Source organism: Heterodontus francisci, chromosome 1, assembly GCF_036365525.1.
Source record: "Heterodontus francisci isolate sHetFra1 chromosome 1, sHetFra1.hap1, whole genome shotgun sequence".
Taxonomy (NCBI): domain Eukaryota; kingdom Metazoa; phylum Chordata; class Chondrichthyes; order Heterodontiformes; family Heterodontidae; genus Heterodontus; species Heterodontus francisci.
In genome coordinates, this window is record NC_090371.1 from 105,653,689 (window position 1) to 105,676,309 (window position 22,621).

Here is a 22,621-nt window from a genome sequence, read left to right on the forward strand (position 1 = left end):
AAGCTAAAGCAGTCCAGGGTTTTGAGTTTGAGTCACCAACTGGAGTCAAAATTAAATTCATCTTCTGACTAGAATAACTGAATCCAGTCCTTAACAGAAAGCTGTTAGGTAGAATCCTACAAAGAAACCTCTAATGAGTTCATATTCATCTTCTTTGGTTAAGATGGCTGTATCGGTTTCTTTACCTTCTAGCTTTTCTGAATCTCTAGGTTGTTTAATGTACTGATCTGAAGTATGTTACCCCAAGTGTTTTTTTTTCATTGTCATGCCAACGTGCTATGTGAATGATGATTCTCTTTAAGCCACTGACTGGAGATCTAAATTTATATATTTTTTTTAAAGAAATTTAAAAATGAACAGATAAAAGATGATTTTTCTAGCAGCTTAAGATGTCCACCTAATTTGCAACAATGTAGGTGGAGATGAAATGCTTGCTCACCCCAGCAAGAACCTAGACCTAGGAAGTTTAAGAGAACTGCCTGTTTTTTTTAGCAATAAGAAAGACACTGCTAACCACCATGCTTGAATCATTGGGTGACTAATGTGACAAGCCACCCTCCCAGTTTTAAGCTGGTGTTTCTCTGCAGCAGCTAGGAGAATCATCTGGACTCTGACACAGCAGACCCAAGTGGGGGTGCCCCCTCCATTCCGGCTTGCAAGTTTTGAACCTTGCCTGTTGACTAACCACCTTTGCATACTCCGGCTACAATCTGAAACCCCTTTGGAGCAAATCATCTGCATTGCTGTCTCCCAGAGACCCACCGAATCAGTCATCTATCTCTGCAAACTAAAAGCGTCAGTGCCACCAAATTCAGCTGGAAGCCAGCTCCATAGACTCTATACCATATTTTCCTATGGACTGTAACTCGACCAATCTACCTTTCCCCACCCTAACCTATTTGTGTGCATGTGAACCTCTAGTGTGTGTGCGTGTTGGCACGCTTATTATTTTAATTAGTTTGGTTTAAGTACAATAAAGTTAGCATAATTTTTTTGTTAAACTCCAGAAAACCTGTCCGATTGGTGGTTCTTATGATCATAACAAGAAGCAAACAAACACCGACTCAACTGGCCAGTACATCCACTTTAAAAAAGAATTAAACCTGTTGTGTCCAAACAAGGAGAGGGAAAAGAGGGAGGCCTTCCGACTGCTCCTCACCTGACCGTAACGTCCTTTTTGTGGTCCCAAAATTTTCCAAATTCCTATTTTTTTTTCCCACTTCCTACAATTCTTCAGTGGCCTTCCTAATTTTGCCACTTACAGTGAGATATCTAGATCTCCACACTTTCAATTTTTCACCAGTTTACTGACAGCAACTTTGGCCCATTAACTATATGTAGCAGCTAAGGTAGCTTGGTTCACTGCAGTTTAATTAGAATAGTTTGCTGAAGATTATTTTTATGAATAAAATTGGTGCGCCAGAGGCACAAATTACAATGAGAGTGGTATGATGGCATTAACAAATGTGACAGCCTAGTGCTGGTCTGAGAACTGCATGTTCCTAGCTTAAAATAACACTCGAGGGAGAGAGTTGGAAATTTGACAGGACAAATGACAGTGTTACTCATAGATTAGAGATTGAAGGTGATTAGTGGAAGGATTAGTGGGGACATGAGGAAAACCTTTTCACCCAGGGGGTGGTTGGTGTCTGGAATTCACTGTCTGGATCGGTGGTGGAGGCAGAAACCCTCAACTCTTTTAAAAGGTACCTGCACCTGAAGTGTTGTAACGTGCAAGGCTGTGGACCAGGTGCTAGAAAGTGGGATTAGATTGGGCGGCTAGTTTTCTCAGCCGGTGCAGACATGATGGGCTGAATGGCCTCTTTGTGTCCTGTAAGTTTTCTATGGTTTCTATTACTTTAAAGCACTAGAGCAAAGGAATGATTTAGGTGACAATTCAAAGCTGAATCTGTTTGGTTAAAATTGAGGAATAAGAAGAACCTGTTAATTTATGATGAGGATATTATAAATTGCAGAACATGGGAAAGAAAATAGGGAAGTGACCAGTGGGTGGGTTGTTGGCTGTGGGTGATGGGGGTGCTGTAACAAAAGCTAAACTAATAGGCCTTGATGTTATGCATCTTAGAAGAAAAAGTTTTTGATTGCAATTTTGTCAATATCTTTGGAAATGAAAGTTGATCCAGAGGTCTGGAGGGTTGCCAAGTGTAACAGTTTTGTTCTAATGGGAAATAAACAAGTATTTATAAAGAAAGGACTTGCATTTATGTAGCACCTTTCACACCCTCAGGACATTCCACAGTACTTCGGTGAAGTATTTTTGAAGCGTATTCACTGTTGGGATACATACCAGCTAAATTGTGCACAGCAAAGTACCACAAATACAATGAGAAATGACCACATAATTTTACTGATGTTGGTGCCCAAAGTTAAATTCCAGAAAGCTTGTTGTGGAGCGAGATGCTGGGGCCTATCTTTACTCAACTTCTCATTTATTGTACAGAGTATAAAGGATTACAAACAAGTAGCTCCTCACTCATAACCACCACTTGTCTCAGTAAGTGTCTCCTTATAAATGCTCAATTAGACCCCAATTAACAGCCTGCACCTGCATATAATAAAACAATTGATACACAGTTAACACCCAAGACTCCTGGATATCTTCCCTGCTCATCTTTGAGTATTTCCATGGAATCTTTTATGTCCATAAGCAGGCAGACTATATTTGGAAAAATTAAAATAAGCTAAAGGGTCAAACTTTAAAAGGTACACAAATCTCAAAGTGTGAGAGTCGCTTGATAAAAGAATAAGCAATATTTAAGCTGTGGTTCTGAAGACCTATACACCAGAGCTGACTGCTCTCTAAAGATAAAAGCTGTTTCAGTACTACCGCTTTAGTCGTTCATGGGACATGAGCAAGGCCAGTATTTGTTACCCAGGCCTAATTGCTCTTGAAAAAGGCAGTGGTGAGCCGCCGCCTTAAACTGCTACAGTCAGTGTGGTACAGGTACAACGACAGTTTGTTAGGGAGGGGTTTCCAGGATTTTGACCCAGCGACAGCAAAGGAATGCAATTTAGCTTCAGATCAGGATGCTGTGTGGCTTGGAGGGGAACTTGCATGTGGTGATGTTTCCACGCGTTTGCTGCCCTTGCTCTTCTAGGTGACAGAGATCACTGGTTTGGAAGCTGCTGTTGAAGGAGACTTGGTGAGTTGCTGCAGTGCATCTTGCAGATGGTACACACTGCAGCCAGCCACTGTGCATTGGTGGTGGAGGGAGTGAATGGTTAAGATGGATGGGATGCAAACCCAGCAGGCTACTTTGTCTTGCATGTTCTCCAGCTTCTTGAACATAAAAACTTGGAACAGCAATAGGCCATTTGTCCCCTGATGGCTGATCTGTTTGTGGACTAAACTGCACTTTCCTGCCTACCCCCGATACCATTTGACTCCCTTGTTTGTCAAGAATTTGTCTACCCCTGCATTAGGAACATTAAAAGACCCTGCCTCCACCGCTCTCCGGGGAAGAGCGTTCCACAGATTCATGACCCTCAGAAAAAAATTCTCTCCTCTGTCTTAAATGGGACACACCTTATTTTTAAACTCTGCCCCCTAGTTTTAGTCTCTCCCCACAAGGGGAAACATCCTTTCAACATCCACCCTGCCAAGCCCCCTCAGGATCTTATGTTTCAATAAGATCACTCCTCATTCTTCTAAACTCCAATGAATGCAGACCCAACTTTGCCTCATAAATGAACCCTTTCGTCCCAGAAATTAGTCGAGTTAAACTTGAGTTGTTGGAGCTGAAATCATTCAGGCAAGTGTAGAGTATTTCATCACGCTCCTGGCTTGTATCTTGTAGATGGTGGACAAACTTTGGGAAGTGAGATGAGTTATTCTTCACATAATTCCCAGCCTCTGATCTTTTTTTAAAATTCGTTTATGGGGATGTGGGTGCTGCTGGCCAGGCCAGCTTTTATTACCCAACCCTAATTGCCCATGAGAAGGTGATGGTGAGATGCCGCCTTGAACCGCTGCTGTCCATGTGGGGTAGGTACACCCACAGTGCTGTCAGGAAGGGAGTTCCAGGATTTTGACCCAGCGACAATGAAGGAACGGTAATATAGTTCCAAGTCAGGGTGGTGTGTGGCTTGGAGGAGAACTTGCAGGTGGTGGTGTTCGCATGCATCTAGGTGGTAGAGGTCACGGGTTTGGAAGGTGCTGTCTAAGGTGCTTTGCTGCAGTGCATCTTGCAGATGGTACACACTGCTGCCACTGTGTGTGGGTGGGGTGCCAATCAGGGGGGCTGCTTTGTCCTAGATGGTGTTGAGCTTTTTGAGTGTTGTTGGAGCTGCACTCATCCAGACAAGTGGAGAGTATACCATCATACTCCTGACTTGTGCCTTGTAGATGGTGGACAGGCTTTGGGGAGCCAGGAGGTGAGTTGCACGCTGCAGGATAAGGCTGAAGCACTTGCAACAATCTTCATCCAGAAGTGGCGAGTTGATCCATCTCGGCCTCCTTCTGAAGCCCCCAGCATCACAGATGCCAGACATCAGCCAATTCGATTCACTCGGCGTGATATCAAGAAAGGACTGAAGGCACTGGATACTGCAAAAGCTACGGGCCCTGACAATATTCCGGCAATAGTACTGAAGACCTGTGCTCCAGAACTTGCCGCGCCCCTAGCCAAGCTGTTCCAAGTCAGCGACAACACTGGCATCTACCCGGCAATATGGAAAATTTCCCAGGTATGTCCTGTACTCAAAAAGAAGGGCAAATCCAATCCGGCCAATTACCGGCCCATCAGCCTACTCTCAATCATCAGTAAAGTGATGGAAGGTGTCATCAACAGTGCCACCAAGCAGCACTTGTTAGCAATAACCTGCTCAGTGGCGCTCAGTTTGGGTTCCGTCAGGCCCACTCAGCTCCTGACCTCATTACAGCCTTGGTTCAAACATGGACAAAAGAGCTGAACTCCAGAGGTGAGGTGAGAGTGACTGTCCTTGACATCAAGGCAGCATTTGACCGAGTATGGCATCGAGGAGCCCTAGCAAAACTGAGGTCAATGGGAATCGGGGAAAACCTCCGCTGGCTGGAGTCATACCTAGTGCAAAGGAAGATGGTTGTGGTTGTTGGAAGTCAATCATCTGAGCTCCAGGACATCACTGCAGGAGTTCCTCAGGGTAGTGTCCTAGCCCCAACCATCTTCAGCTGCTTCATCAATGACCTTCCTTCAATCATAAGGTCAGAAGTGGGGATGATCACTGATGATTGCACAATATTCAGCACCATTCGTGACTCCCCAGATACTGAAGCAGTCTGTGTAGAAATGCAGCAAGACCTGGACAATATCCAGGCTTGGGCTGATAAGTGGCAAGTAACATTCGTGCCACACAAGTGCCAGGCAATGACCGTCTGCAACAAGAATCTAACCATCTCCCCTTGACACTCAACAGCATTACCATCGCTGAATCCCCCACTATCAACATCCCAGGGGTTACCATTGACCAGAAACTGAACTGGAGTAGCCATATAAGTACCGTGGCTGCAAGAGCAGGTCAGAGGCTAGGAATCCCGATGCGAGTAACTCATCTCCTGACTCCCCAAAGCCTGTCCACCATCTACAAGGCACAAGTCAGGAGTGTGATGGAATACTCTCCACTTGCCTGGATGGGTGCAGCTCCAACAACACTCAAGAAGCTCGACACCATCCAGGACAAAGCAGCCCGCTTGATTGGCACCCCATCTACAAACATTCACTCCCTCCGCCACCGACGCACAGTGGCAGCAGTGTGTACTATCTACAAGATGCACTGCAGCAATGCACCAAGGCTCCTGTGACAACACCTTCCAAACTCGTGACTTCTACCAACTCGAAGGACAAGGGCAGCAAATACATGGGAACACCACCACCTGCAATTCCCCTCCAAGTCACACACCATCCTGACTTGGAGTTATATCACTGTTCCTTCACTGTCGCTGGGTCAAAATTCTGGAACTCCCTTCCAAACAGCACTGTGGGTATACTTACCCCAAATGGAGCGGCTCAAGAAGGCAGCTCACCACCACCTTCTCAAGGGCAATTAGGGATGGGCAATAAATGCTGGCCTGGCCAGCGTCGCCCACATCCCATGAATGAATAAAAAAAAAGGATTCCTGGCCTCTGACCTGTAGCCACGGTATTTATATGGCTGATCTAGTTAGGTATCTGGTCAATGGTATGGCTCAGGATGTTGATAATGGGGGATTCAGCAATGGTAATGTTGTTGAACATCAAGGGAAAATGAGTAGATTCTTTTGTTGCAGATGGTCATTGCCTGGCACATATTGGCTCGAATGTTACTTACCACTTATCAACCCAAGCCTGAATGTTGTCCAGGTCTTGCTACGTGCGGGCACGCTTCAGTATCTGAGGAGTCGTGAATGGTGCTGAACACTGTGCAAACACCGGCGAATATCCCCACTCTGACCTTGGAGTCAGAGAGTCATTTATGGCCCAATGGCTCAGTGGTTAGCACCGCAGCCTCACAGCTCCAGCGACCCGGGTTCAATTCTGGGTACTGCCTGTGTGGAGTTTGCAAGTTCTCCCTGTGTCTGCGTGGGTTTTCGCCGGGTACTCTGGTTTCCTCCCACCACCAAAAGACTTGCAGGTTGATAGGTAAATTGGCCATTATAAATTGCCCCTAGTATAGGTAGGTGGTAGGGGAATAGAGGGACAGGTGGGGATGTGGTAGGAATAAGGGATTAGTGTAGGATTAGTATAAATGGGTGGTTGATGGTCGACACAGACTCGGTGGGCCAAAGGGCCTGTTTCAGTGCTGTATCTCTAAATAAAAAAATAAATAAATAAAAGGAGGCCATTTGACCCATCGAGTCCATGCTGGCTCTCCATGGTGTTACGTTGTCAGGCTCACTTCCTGCCTTGATCCCTTGCAATTCTATTTCTCTCGGGTGGTCATCCAACCTCCTCTTGAAATCGTTGATTGTCTCCCCTTCCACCACCCATGTGGGCGGGTTCCAGGTCATTACCACCCAATGCGTAAAAAAGTGCTTCCTCATATTCCCTCTGCATCTTTTGTCCAAAACATTCAATCTGTGTCTCCTAGTCCTTGTACTGTTTGTTAATGGGAAAAGCTTTTCCTTGTTTAAATTAATCTAAGTCTGTCATAATCTTGTACACTTCTATTAAATCACCCTCAATCTCCTTTGTTCTAAGGAGAGCAAACCCAGCTTTTCCAACCTAACCTTGTAACTAAAATCCTGCATCCCTGGAACCATTCTGGTAAATCTCCTCTGCACCCTCTCAAGGACCTTCACATCCTTCTCCAGTTGGGGCCTCACCAGAGCTTTGTAGAGGTTCAGCATAGCTTCCCTGCTTTTGTACTCAATATTTCTATTTAGGAAATCCAAGATCCCTTCAGCTTTACTAACCACTGTCTCAATATGTCCTGCCACCTTCAAAGATCTATGCACATGCCCCTGCCCTCGATCCCATAATTCCTTTAGAATTTAGAACTGTGCCATTAAGTATTTATTGCCTCCCCCTTTTCCTTTTGGCAAAATGCATCACCTCACACTTGTCAGTATTAAATTCCATCTGCCGCTACTGATAAACTAACTGACCTGTAGTTGCTTGGATTGTCCTTGCACCCTTTCTTGAATAAGGGTCTCATATATTTGCCACTCTCCAATCCTCTGGCACCACCCCTACATCCAGGGAAGATTGGAAGATTATGGAAAGCTATCTCCATCCCCACTTCCTTTATCAACATGGGATGCAAGCCATCTGGACCAGGTGACTTAGCTACCCCAAGCATAACCAGCCTTTTTCGTACCTCCCCTCTCAATCTTTAACCTATCCATTGCCTGTACTCTCTCCACTTCTACTGATATTTTGTCTGCCTCCATTTCCTTGGTGAATACTGATACCAAGTACTCATTGAGTATATTAGCTTTGCCTTGCTCCTCTAAGCATATAATACCTTCTCTGTCCCTAATAGGCCCCACTCCTCCTCGTACTATTCACTTACTATTTACATGCCGGTAGATTTTTGGGTTCCCCTTTATGTTGACTGCCATTCTGTTTTCATATTCTCTCTTTGCCAGTCTTATTTTCACTCAACTTATTGTATACGGCCTGGTTCTCACTTGTTGAGTTCACCTGACATGCATCATACACCTTTTTCTGTTTCGTTATCGTCCCTATCTCCCTTGTCAACCAAGGAGCCATGTTCTTGGTTCCCCTACCTTTCATCCTTGTTGGAATGTTCCTGGCCTTTACCTGAAGCAAATGTTCCTTAAAGATAGCCCATTATTCCAATACAGCTCTTCCTGCCAGTCTTTGATTCCATTCTATAATAAAAGCAAAATACTGCGGATGCTGGAAATCTGAAATAAAAACAAGAAATGCTGGAACCACAGCAGGTCTGGCAGCATCTGTGGAAAGAGAAGCTTTGGAACTGACAAATATTAATGTCACAGGTTATAAGCAAGTGAGGTGGGGTTGGGGCAAGAGATAACAAAGGGGAAGGTGCAGATTAGACAAGGCCACATAGCTGACAAAAGGTCATGGAGCAAAGGGAAACAATATGTTAATGGTGTGTTGAAAGACAAAGCATTAGTACAGAATAGGTGTTAACGGACTGAATATTGAACAGCAGCAAGTGCAAACATTCCATTCTACCCTGCCTAGTTCCCTTCTCATCACGTTGAAATTAGCCCTCATCCAATCTAGATATTCTATGTTATTTTGTTCCTTGCTTTTCTGGATTACTCGTCGAAACTTTATGATAAGTTGATAACTCTTACCCAATTGCTCCCCCACTATCTCTCAGCTTCTACCCTATCAAGCCCTTTCAGAATCTTGCATGTCTCAATTAAATTGCCTCTCATTCTTCTAAACTCCAGAGAATAAAGGCCAAATTTATTCAGCCTCTCATCATAGGACAACCCCCTCATCCCAGGGACCAATTTAGTAAATCTTCACTGTACCACCTCCAGTGCAAGTATATATCCTTTCTTAAATGTGGAGACCAAAACTGCACACAGTATTCCAGGTGCAGTCTCACCACAGCCCTATAAAATTTTAGTTAGAGTTCTTTATTCCGATACTCTAATGCCCTTGCAGTAAAGGCCAGCTTGCCATTTGCCTTCCAAAAAGCCTGCTGCACTTGCATGTTAACTTTGTGCCATCTTTATATAAGTACACCTAAGTCTCTCTGATCACCAACACTTATCAGTTTCACACCTTTTTAAAAAAAAAAATTCTGCTTTTCTATTTTTATGACTAAAGTGAACAATTTCACACTTCCTTACATTATACTCCATTTGCCAACTTGTTGTCCACTCAGTTGACCTGTCTATATCTCTTTGCAGCCTCTGTGTCCTTCCCGCAGCTTACTTTCCATCGAGCTTTGTATCGTCAGCACACTTAGATGCATCACTCTGTCTCTTCATCCAAATCATTGATTTAGAGTGTAAATAGCTGAGGCCCCAGCACTGATCCTTGTGGCACCCCACTATTCACTGCCTGCCAACTTAAAAATGCCCCATTTATGCCCACTCTCTGCTTCCTGTCTGTTAACCAGTCCTCTATCCATGCTAATATATTACCCCGAACACCATGAGCCCTTATCTTGCCGATTACCCTTTTATTTGAAACCTCGTCGAATGCCTTTTGGAAATCTAGGTATACTGCATCTACTGGTTGCCCTTTATCTACCCTGCTGTGTGGAACACACTACCTGAAAGGGTGGGAGAGTCAGGAACCCTCACAACATTTAAGAGGTATTTAGATGAGCATTGAAAAGCCATAGCATACAAGGCTATGGGCCAAGTGCTGGAAAATGGGATTAGAATAGATAGGCTTTATGGCCGGCGCAGACACGGTGAGCCGAAGGGCTTATCTCTGTGCTGTATAACTCTATGACTCTACGAATTACATCCTCAATTAATTCTAATAAATTTGTTGAACAGGATTTTCCTTCAGTTAAACCATGCTGACTTGTTCTAATCATACTGTGCTTTTCCAAGTGCATTGTTAAGACTTGAATAATTTCTCGCATCTTCCCAACAACTGATAGGCTAACTGGCCTGTAGTTCCCTGTTTTGTTTCTACCTCCTGTCTTGAAACGTGTTAACAGAGAACAGTACAGCACAGGAACAGGCCATTCGGCCCTCCAAACCTGCGCCGATCTTGATGCCTGCCTAAACTAGCACCTTCTGCACTTCCGGGGCCCATATCCCTGTATTCCCTTCCTATTCATATATTTGTCAAGATGTCTCTTAAACATCGCTATCGTATCTGCTTCCAACACCTCCCCTGGCAGCAAGTTCCAGGCACTCATCAACCTCTGCGTAAAAAAACTTGCCTCGCACATCCCCTCTAAACTTTGCCCCTCGCACCATAAACCTATGTCCCCTAGTAACTGAATCTTCCACCCTGGGAAAAAGCTTCTGACTATCCATTCTGTCCATGCCGCTCATAACTTTGTAAACCTCTATCATGTCGCCCCTCCACCTCTGTCGTTCCAGTGAAAACAATCCGAGTTTATCCAACCTCTCCTCATAGCTAATGTCCTCCAGACCAGGCAAGATCCTGGTAAACCTCCTCTGTACCCTCTCCAAAGCCTCCACGTCCTTCTGGTAGTGTGGCGACCAGAATTGCACGCAGTATTCTAAGTGTGGCCTAACTAAAGTTCTGTACAGCTGCAACATGACTTGCCAATTTTTATACTCTCTGCCCCGACCGATGAAGGCAAGCATGCCGTATGCCTTCTTGACTACCTTATCCACCTGCGTTGCCACTTTCAGTGATCTGTGGACCTGTACGCCCAGATCTCTCTGCCTTTCAATACTCCAAAGGGTTCTGCCATTTACTGTATACCTCCCACCTGCATTAGACCTTCCAAAATGCATTACCTCACATTTGTCCGGATTAAACTCCATCTACCATTTCTCCGCCCAAGTCTCCAACCGATCTATATCCTGCTGTATCCTCTGACAATCCTCATCATTATCCGCAGCTCCACCAACCTTTGTGTCATCCACAAACTTACTAATCAGACCAGCTACATTTTCCTCCAAATCATTTATATATACTACAAACAGCAAAGGTCCCAGCACTGATCCCTGCAGAACACCACTCGTCACATCACTCCATTCAGAAAAACACCCATCCACTGTTACCCTCTGTCTTCTATGACTGAGCCAGTTCTGTATCCATCTTGCCAGCTCACCTCTGATCCCGTGTGACTTCACCTTTTGCACCAGTCTGCCATGCGGGACCTTGTCAAAGGCTTTACTAAAGTCCATATAGACAACATCCACCGCCCTTCCCTTTTCAATCATCTTTGTCACTTCCTCAAAAAACTCAATCAAATTAGTAAGACACGTCCTCCCCTTCACAAAACCTCTCTCGCTAATAAGTTGGTTTGTTTCCAAATGGGTGTAAATCCTGTCCCGAAGAATCCTCTCTAATAGTTTCCCTACCACTGACGTAAGGCTCACTGACCTATAATTTCCTGGATTATCCTTACCACCCTTCTTAAACAAAGGAACAACATTGGCTATTCTCCAGTCCTCTGGGACCTCACCTGTAGCCAATGAGGATGCAAAGATTTCAAGGCCCCAGCAATTTCTTCCCTTGCCTCCCTCAGTATTCTAGGGTAGATCCCATCAGGCCTTGGGGACTTATCTACCTTAATACTTTGCAAGACACCCAACACCACCTCCTTTTTGATAATGAGATGACTGAGACTATCTGCACTCCCTTCCCTAGGCTCATCATCCACCAAGTCCTTCTCCTTGGTGAATACGGATGCAAAGTGCTCATTTAGCACCTCACCCATTTCCTCTGGCTCCACGCATAGATTCCCATCTCTGTCCTTGAGTGGGCCAACCCTTTCCCTAGTTACCCTCTTGCTCTTTATATACGTATAAAATGCCTTGGGATTTTCCTTAATCCTGTTTGCCAATGACTTTTCATGACCCCTTTTAGCCCTCCTAACTCCTTGCTTATGTTCATTCCTACTGTCTTTATATTCCTCAAGTGCTTCATCTGTTCCTAGCCTTCTAGCCCTTACAAATGCTTCCTTTTTCTTTTTGACTAGGCTCACAATATCCCGTGTTATCCAAGCTTCCCGAAACTTGCCAAACTTGTCTTTCTTCCTCACAGGAACATGCTGGTCCTGGATTCTAATCAGCTGACGTTTGAAAGACTCCCACATGTCAGATGTTGATTTACCCGCAAACAGCCGCACCCAATCTAAATTCTTCAGTTCCTGCCTAATATTGTTATAATTAGCCTTCCCCCAATTTAGCACCTTCACCCGAGGACTACTCTTATCCTTATCCACAAGTACCTTAAAACTTATGGAATTATGGTCACTGTTCCCGAAATGCTCCCCCACTGCAACTTCGACCACCTGGCCGGGCTTATTCCCCAATACCAGGTCCAGAATGGCCCCATCCCTAGTTGGATTATCTACATACTGTTTCAAGAAGCCCTCCTGGATGCTCCTCACAAATTCTGCCCCATCCAAGCCCCTAGCACTAAGTGTGACCCAGTCAATATATGGGAAGTTAAAATCACCCACCACTACAACCCTGTTACCTTTACATCTTTCCACAATCTGTCTACATATCTGCTCCTCTACCTCCCGCTGGCTGTTGGGAGGCCTGTACTAAACCCCCAACATCGTGACTGCACCCTTCCTATTCCTGAGCTCCACCCATATTGCCTCGCTGCATGACCCCTCTGAGGTGTCCTCCCGCAGTACAGCTGTGATATTCTCCTTATCCAGTAATGCAACTCCTCCACCCCTTTTACATCCCCCTCTATCCCGCATGAAGCTTGTAAAGCCTGGAACATTTAGCTGCCAATCCTGCCCTTCCCTCAACCAAGTCTCTGTAATAGCAACAACATCATATTTCCAAGTACTAATCCAACCTCTAAGTTCATCTGCCTTACCTGTTATCCTTCTCGCATTGAAACAAACGCACTTCAGACCACCAGTCCCGCTGTGCTCAGCAACATCTCCCTGCCTGCTCTTCCTCTTAGTCCTGCTGGCCTTATTTACTATGTCCTCGTCATTTACTTCACTAGCTGTCCTACTGCTCTGGTTCCCACCCCCCTGCCACACTAGCTTAAACCCTCCCGAGTGATGCTAGCAAACCTTGCAGCCAGGATATTGGTGCCCTTCCAGTTTAGATGCAACCCGTCCTCCTTGTACAGGTCCCATCTGTCCCTGAAGAGAGCCCAATGGTCCAGATATCTGAAACCCTCCCTTCTACACCAGCTGCTCAGCCACGTCTTTAGCTGCACTATCTTCCTATTTCTAGCCTCACTGGCACGTGGCACAGGGAGTAATCCAGAGATTACAACCCTAGAGGTCCTGTTTTTTTAACTTACTACCTAACTCCCTAAACTCCCCCTGCAGGACCTCATCACTCTTCCTGCCTATGTCGTTGGTACCGATGTGTACCACAACCTCTGGCTGTTCACCCTCCCCCTTCAGAATGCCCTCTGTCCATTGTAACATTTGTCAACTTCCAATCTGATGGGACCATTCCTGAATCTAAGTGATTATGGGAAAATCATAGCCAGTGCATCCACTATGTCTGCAGCTATCTCTTTTAGAACCCTAGGGTGTCGGCCATCTGGTCCTGGGGACTTGTCAGATTTTAATCCCTCAAGTTTCTCCAATACTTTTCTCTGCTGATACTGATTTCCTTAATTTGCTCACTTTTTAGCCCCTGGGTTACCTCCTATTTCTGGTATGGAACTTGTGTCTTCTACTGAGTACTTAAGGAAGTGGCCCTAGAAATAGTGGATACATTGGTGGTCATCTTCCAAGATTCTACTGACTCTGGAACAGTTCCTGCAGATTGGAGGGTAGCTAATGTAACCCCACTATTTAAAAAGGGAGGTAGAGAGAAAACGGGGTATTATAGACCAGTCAGCCTGACGTCGGTTTAGTTTAGTTTAGAGATACAGCACAGGCCCTTCGGCCCACCGAGTCTGTGCCGACCATCAACCACCCATTTATACTAATCCTACACTAATCCCATATTCCTACCAGATCCCAACCTGTCTCTATATTTCCCTACCACCTACTTATACTAGGGGCAATTTATAATGGCCAATTTACCTACCAACCTGCAAGTCTTTTGGCTTGTGGGAGGAAACCGGAGCACCCGGAGGAAACCCACGCAGACACAGGGAGAACTTGCAAACTCCTCACAGGCAGTACTCAGAATTGATCCCGGGTCGCTGGAGCTGTGAGGCTGCGGTGCTAACCACTGCGCCACTGTGCCGCCCAAGTAGGGAAAATTCTGAAGTCCGTTATCCAATATTTTATAGCGGAGCACTTGGAGAACAGTGGTAGAATCGGACAGAGTCAGCAAGGATTTACATGCTTGTCAAATCTACAAGAATTCTTCAAGGGTGTAACTGGTAGAGTTGATGAGGGGGAGCCAGTGGATGTGGTTTGTTTAGATTTTCAGAAGGCTTTCGACAAAGTCCCACAAGAGATTAGCATGTAAAATTAAAGCGCATGGGATTGGGGGTAGTGTTTTGCGATGGATAGAAAATTGGTTGGCAGATGGGAAACAAAGAGTAGGAATAAACGCATCTTTTTCCGAATGGCAGGCAGTGACTAGTGGGATACCGCAGGGATCGGTGCTAGGACCCCAGCTATTCACAATATATAATAATTATTTAGATGAGGGAACTAAATGTAATATCTCCAAATTTGCAGATGACACAAAACTGGGTGGGAGGGTGAGTCGTGAGGGGGATGCAGAGAGGCTTCAGGGTGATTGGGCAAATGCATGGCAGATGCAGTATAATGTGGATAAATGTGAGGGTATCCACTTTGGTAGCAAAAACAGAAAGACAGATAATTATCTGAACGGCTATAAACTGAGAGAGGGGACTATGCAACGAGACCTGGGTGTTCTCGCACACCAGTCACTGAAGGTGAGCATGCAGGTGCAACAGGCGGTAAAAAAGGCAAATGGTATGTTGGCCTTCATAGTGAGAAGATTCGAGTACAGGAGCAGGGAATACTTGCTGCAATTCTATAGGGCCTTGGTGAGGCCACACCTGGAATATTGTGTGCAGTTTTGGTCTCCTTATCTGAAGAAGGATGTTCTTGCTATAGAGGGAGTGCAGCGAAGGTTTACCAGACTGATTACTGGGATGGTGGGACTGACTTATGAGGAGAGATTGCGTCGGTTAGGATTATATTCGTTGGAGTTCAGAAGAGTGAAGGAGGATCTCATAGAAACCTATAAAATTCTAACAGGACTTGACAGGGTAGATGCAGGAAAGATGTTCCCAATGGTGGGTGAGTCCAGAACCTGGGGTCGTAGTCTAAGGATACGGGGTAAACCTTTCAGGACTGAAATGAGGAGAAATTTCTTCACCCAGAGAGTGGTGAGCCTGTGGAATTCGCTACCACAGCAAGCAGTTGAGGCCAAAACATTGTATGTTTTCAAGAAAGAGTTCGATATAGCTCTTGGTGCGAAAGGGGTCAAAAGATATGTGAGGAAAGCAGAATCAGGTTACTGACTTGAATGGTCAGCCATGATCATAATGAATGGCGGAGCAGACTTTTCCAGAGTCTATGTATGTTTGAGCTGACCCGCTAGGTTTAGACATCAAGACCATCTGCGAATTCCAGCTGTCCTGACTAGGTTCAACTAGTGCTAACAACACTACTACTTCATCCCAGGCTGTCTGGGCCTAAGTGGCAAGGATGCTGTTTTAAAGGAATGGTTCCCCCTATACCCATATCGTGTATGGCTAAGGTTGTATATCCTGGCTTATCCCTACAAGCATTTTGAAACATTGTGAAAACCCTGGTTAGGACTTCACGTTCTTTTGCCTCTAAGTGTAAAAGCCTATTTTTAAATTTTCCTAGCCATTCTGTATTTGCTAATCTGACAGTTGGAGGTTCAATCTGAGAGTTTCCTAGTCCTACTTCTGCCTCATCCTCACTATCCTTTTCCTTCTCAACAGTCCCGATTACTTGACATAACTGTATTGGCTTATCTTCCTCCTTGCGGTAATACTGTTTGAGCATATTGATGTGACACAACTGGTTGTTCTTCTGGCGGTCGGGGGTGTCAATCAAGTAATCTACCTTACCCACTCTTTTGATGACTCATTATGGGCCACTGAACCACTCTTTTAGTGGTTCTCCCTGTAATGCTAACAATACTACTACTTCATCCCCGGTTAAAAATCTCGGGCTTTTGCATTCTTGTCTGCCCATCTTTTCATATTGGTTTGGGATGCTTTAAGGTGTTCCTGAGCCACACCAGAAGCTTTTATGAGCCTTTCCTGGAACACAGATACATAGTCGGGTTGCGGCGATTCATTCTTTTGTTCCAAGAATCTGTCCTTTATAAGTTTTAGAGGACCTCTTATTTCATGTCCATAAACCAATTCAAAAGGACTGCAGCCTGTAGACTCATTTGACGAGTCTCTAATGGCAGATAAAAGAATGTCTAGTCCTTGATTCCAGTCATGTGGATATTCATGACAGTATGTTTTAATCATCAAAATATAACTAAAATACTGCAGATGCTGGAAATCTGAAATAAAAACAAGAAATGCTGGAAATACTCAGCAGGTCTGGCAGCATCTGTGGAGAGAGAAGCAGAGTTAACGTTTCAGGTCAGTGACCCTTCATCAGAACTGGGTTTAGGTGGTACCAATATCTGTTCAACTGTCCAGTCTTCGTCGGCAGGCCTATAAGGTGGTCTCCATTTCCTCCTCAAAACCCCTTTGCCATATAATATCCTTCCGGAACTCCTTTCGCCTCAGCTTCTGACAGAGCTGTCTTTGTTGTTCGGTATATCTCAGGATCAGCTTGCTTTGCTGCAATGTTAAACATCTCATTTGGATTATCTAAATCCCCAAATAAGGTTTCAGATACTTGGCTCATTTAATTGCATCACCTACCTCCCTTTGAGTCTACTCTGAGAACAGTACCTCTGAACATCGTATTCATTTCCATTTTCTAGGTCCATAGAACCATATAGATAAATTACGCTACTGACAGAGGCCATTCAGTCCATCATGTCTGTGCCAGCCGAAAAAACTAGCCATCCAATCTAAACCCACCTTCCAGCACTTGGTCCATAGCCTTGCAGGTTACAGCACTTCAGGTGCATGTCCAGGTACCTTTGTAAAGAATTGAGGGTTTCTGCTTCCACCACCATTCCTGGCAGTGAATTCCAGACACCCACCACCCTCTGGGTGAATAAGTATTTCCTCACATCCCCTTTAATCCTGCCAATCACCTTAAATTTCTGCCCGCTGGTAATTGACCTGTCCGCTCGGGGCAACAGGTCCTTCCTGTCTATATTGGCCCCTCATAAAACAGAGGAGACTTACAAGAATGTTGCCAGGGCTTGAAAGTTGCAGCTAAGAGGAAAGATTGGATAGGCTAGGGTTATCATAGAGGTTTATCATGAAGTCATAGAGCACCGAAACAGGCCCTTCGGCCCACTGAGTCTGTGCTGACCAACAACCACCCATTTATACTAATCCTACATTAATCCCATATTCCCTACCACACCCCCACCATTCCCCTACCACCTACCTACACTAGGGGCAATTTACAATGGCCAATTTACCTATCAACCTGCAAGTCTTTGGCTGTGGGAGGAAACTGGAGCACCCGGCGGAAACCCACGTGGTCACAGGGAGAACTTGCAAACTTCACACAGGCAGTACCCAGAACTGAACCCGGGTGGCTGGAGCTGTGAGGCTGTGGTGCTAACCACTGTGCCACTGTACGATGGAGGGAAAGTTATAGATGAAGCAGCTGAAGATGGTTGAGCCTAGGACACGATCCTGAGGAACTCCTGCAGCAATGTCCAGGGCTGAGATAATTGGCCTCCAGCAACCACAACCATCTTTGTGTTAGTTATGACTCTCACCAGTAAGGAGTTTTTCCCCTGATTCCCATTGACTTCAATTTGGCTCACTCAAATGTTGCCTTGATGTCCAGGGCATTCACTCTTGCCTGACCTCTGGAGTTCAGCTCTTTTATCTATGTTTGAACCAAGGCTGCAATGAGACCAGTTGGCTCTGGTGGAATCCAAACTGAGCATCGGTGAGCAGGTTCTTGCTGTTTAAGTGGCCCTTGACAGCACTGTCGACAACATCCTTCATCACTTTGGTGATCAAGAGTAGACTGATGGGGCAGTAATTGACTGGACTGGATTTGTCCTGCTTATTGTGGATGGGACATACCTAAGCCACTTATTGCATTGTTGGTAGATGCCTGTGTTGTAGGTGTATTGGAAGAGCCTGGCTCAGGGCACAGCTAGTTCTGCAGCACAAGTTTTCAGCACTACAACCAGGATGTTGTCAGGACCCATAGCCTTTTCAGTATATCCAGTGCCTTCAGCCATTTCTTGATATCATTTGGAGTAAATCGAATTGGCTGAAGACTGACATCAGTGATGCTGGGGACCTCCGGAGGAGGCTGAATTGGATCATCCACTTTGCACATCTGGCTGAAGATGGTCACAAATACTTCAGCCTTTTCTTCTGCACTGATGTGCTGGGCCCCCCCTATGATTGAGGATGAGGATATTTGTGGAGCCTCCTCCTTCTGTTTGTTTAATTCACAACTGGATGTGACAAGTTTGCAGAAATTTGATCTGATTCGCTGGTTGTGGAATCACTTAACGCTTGCTGCTTCCGCTGTTTGGTATGCAAGTAGTCCTGTGTTGTAGCTTCACTGGGTTGACATCTCATTTTTAGGTATGCCTGGTGCTGCTCCTGGCATGCTCTCCCCTCATTATTGAACCAGGGTTGATCCCTTGGCTTGATGGTAATGGTAGAATAAGGGTTATGCGGGGTCATGAGGTTACAGATTGTGGTTTAATACAATTCAGCTGCTCCTGTTGGTCCGCAGCACCTCATGGATGCCCAGTTTTGAACTGCTATATCTGACCATCTCCCCTTGATATTCAATTGCATTACCATTGCAACCCCACCAACAGCATCCTGGAAGTTACAATTGACCAGAAACTTAATTGGACCAGCCACATAAATACTGTGGCGAAAAGAACGGGTCAGAGGCTGGGAATTCTGCGACAAGTAATTCAAATTTTGACTCAACAAAGCCACTCCAAGACTCACATCATCCTGACTTGGAAATATATCGCCATTCCTTCATCTTTGCTGGGTCACAATCCTGTAGCTCCCTTCCTAACAGCACTATGGGTATACCTACACCACACGACTGCAGTGGTTCAAGAACGTGACTCCCCACCACCTTCTCAAGGGCAATTAGGGATGGGCAATAAATGCTGGCCTTGCTAGCTACGCCCACATCCCATGGACAAACAAACAAAAGCATGGAAAGAGTCACTCAATGTTATCAAATTCGGGTAGGTAAGTTTTTGAATGAAAGGGAGTTGAAGGGATCTCAACAGTGTGTGCATATGTATCAGGACGACATTGCCTGTGGAGTCCTAAGATCAACATGGATATGGTGGCACAGATGACCTGTTTCTATGTTGTAATTTCTGTGTGATTGCGCTATATGGTTGTAGTGTCACATCTGAAATTGTATCTCACATCAGTAGCTCAAAAAATGATTGCTCAAATTAAGCATTTAATTAGATATTTGATCAGTAATGACGAATTGAATGAATTTTGAGTAGCAGAAAACATCAATGAGGAACAAGTGACCAACTGAAATCCCAAGTGCCCTCCCCTGTTCCCATATCTCATTATGCCCCTTTCCTTCAACATACAAACATAGAAATTAGGAGCAGGAGCAGGTCCTTCGGCCCCTCAAGCCTGTTTCGCCATTTAGTAAGATCATGGCTGATAGGATTGTAACCTCGATTCAACGTTCCTACCTATTCCAGATAACCTTTCATTCCCTTGCTTATCAAGAATCTATCTACATCTGCCTAAACAATATTCAAATACTCTGCTTCCACTGCCTTTTGAGGGAGAGAGTTCCAAAGACTGACGGCCCTCTGAGAAAAAATATCTCTTCATCTCTGTTTTAAATGGGCGACCCCCTATTTTTAAATAGTGATCCCTAGTTCTAGATTCACCCACAGGGGGAACATCCTTTCCACATCCACCCTGTCAAGATCCCTTGGATCTTATATGTTTCAATCAGGTCGCCTCTTACTCTTCTAAACTCTAGCAAATACAAGCCTAGCCTGTCCAATCTTTCCTCATCAGCCAACCTGCCCATTCCAGTTATTAGCTTAGTAAACCTTCTGTGAACTGCTTCCAATGCATTTACATCCTTCCTTAAATAAGGAGACCAATACGGTACACGGTACTCCAGATGTCATCTCACCAAAGCCCTGTATAACTGAAACATAAGCTTCCTACTTTTGTATTCAATTCCCCTCGCAATACATGCTAACTTTCTATTATCTTTCCTAATTACTTGCTAAATCTGCACACTATCTTTTTGTGATTCATGCACTAGGGCACCCAGATTCCTCTGCATCTCAGAGCTGTGCAATCTCTTACCATTAAGATAATATGCATCGTTTTTTTATTCTTCCTGCCAAAATGGACGATTTCACTTTTTCCCACATTATATTCTATTTACCAGATCTTTGCCCACTCACTTAACCTATCAATATTCCTTTGTAGCCTCCTTATGTCTTCACAACTTACTTTCTGATTTATCTTTGTGTTATCAGCAAATTTAGCAACCATACATATCTAACCTGTTCTTAAAATTGACTCTCGTCTCTGATTGAATCATTGATTTGAGCAGTGCATTCCATAGCCTCATCACTTTTAAAAGGAAAAAAAGTTTCGGTCGCTTTCAGTTCTAAATCGCTAGTATTCATGTCTAACACCTACTTCCACTCTTTCGCAGTGTCTCAGCTATTGGACGCAGTTTATTTCTATATATTCTGTCCCATCCTTTCATAATTTTCTATCTGTCAAATCAGCCTGTATTCTGTCCCTTTCCGATGAAAAAGGTCTTCAATTTTTAACATTTGTCTTTGTACTTGTATTCCATCATATATCCTCTTGAATCTGTATTGTATGCTGTCGATTGTCTCCGTGTCCTTCCTGCAGGGTAGAACCCTAAAGACAGTGGCGTTAGCAAGATTTTATATGGATTCTTGATTGCATCTCAACTCATGAAACCCAGTATTCTGTTAGCTTTTTTATGTCCTTTTCCACTTTAAGTGCAGCTTTTATTGCCTTGCTTAAACCCACAAATCTCTCTGCTGCTCCACATAACTTTGCCCCATTTAATGCTTGATTATTTCATCTTTAACCAAATATACCACTTTACATTTCCTGACATTGAATCCATCTGTCACTTTCTTGCCCATTCCACTTTCTTTTCAATAACTGCTTGCAGCCTCCGTCGGTCCTCGGAATTGACACAACGTTTGTAATAATATAAGCATAGGATATCATAAGCAAAGTAGTTTAATTTTTGTTTTAGATCATGCCTGATTACTTGAAAAAATGATTATCATGCTAACTTCATAATTTTTCTCTTAGCCACAACTCTAAATCTGAAATGTGTTTGAGCTCATTAGTTTTTCAATTACCTTTTTCTTATGGATGTATAGTATTGATAGTATGTAGCTTTCATGGAATATAAAAAAGTGTCAGAACTTTGTTGAACTTTTCTATTAACTGTCCAATAGACATGGTTTTGAACGTTTTGTTGTGAAAGGATATTATTTTTTAAATGCCGCTGAAAGTGAACGATTGAAATATATTCATGTCTTAATTTCAAAACTGTTCACGAATGTGAATAGGATGTGATTTTGTTGTTCCTAGCCTGTTAGAGACTTGTTATTTATCACTAATTAATTGTTCTCTTCTCCCCCCATTTTTTTAAAGGAATTTCTGAACACAGTTTTTGAGAGGTTAAAACAGTTTCTGGAATGTCGTAAGTACATTTATGGTAAATAACAATAAGCTGAAGACTTGTGTAAAATTTTACTTTGAGTGCTACATGGCAGAACCCACAAATGTATATGGAAAAAACAACACTGATTTAATTATTTATGGAACATTGAAGCTGTTAACCAGAGTTGTGACTGACCTCATTTGTTTCAGGATAAAGTTTTATATTAATGTCTTAACATGGACCACTCAATAATGTGGGACATAGTCATAATGGTACAAAAGGAGATTATTCGGCTCATTAGTTCCATACCAGCTCTCTGTAGAGCAATCCAGACAGTCCCATTCCCTTGCTTTATCCCTTTATTAAGTTTATTTCCATCAAGGTGCCTATCCAATTTCCTTTTGAAATCATTCATTGTCTCCGCTTCCACCACCCACATAGGCAGCGAGTCCCAGGTCATTACCCCTCGCTGTGTGAAAAAATTTCTTCCTCACATCCCCCTGTGTCTATTGCCCAAAACCTTAATTCTGTGTCCCCTAGTCCTTGTACCATCAGTTAATGGGGAAGCTTTTCTTTGTCTACCCTGTCTAAACCAGCCATAATCATGTACGCCTCTATCAGATCTCCCATCAAACTCCTTTGCTCCAAGGAGAGTAACTCCAATTCAGTTTATATACTGCATGAACTTGAACTCATCCAAATTCTGCAGCTCATATTTTAACTTTCATCACTTTCTGTTCACCCATCGCCCCTGCCTATATTGGCTTCC

The 22,621-nt window shown here is 44.2% G+C and overlaps 1 protein-coding gene across 4 annotated transcripts in view; it reads left to right on the forward strand.

Moving 5' to 3' along the window:
• ipo11 (importin 11) overlaps positions 1 to 22,621 on the forward strand; it is an 837,351-nt gene that overhangs the window by 173,531 nt on the left and 641,199 nt on the right. For 3 of the 4 annotated variants that reach the window (XM_068034109.1, XM_068034083.1, XM_068034092.1), the window contains exon 8: positions 21,843 to 21,906. In XM_068034109.1, the coding sequence (XP_067890210.1) occupies positions 21,843 to 21,906 (64 nt within the window). The remainder of the gene's footprint in view (positions 1 to 21,842; positions 21,907 to 22,621) is intronic. The other variant, XM_068034101.1, reaches the window with a different exon arrangement.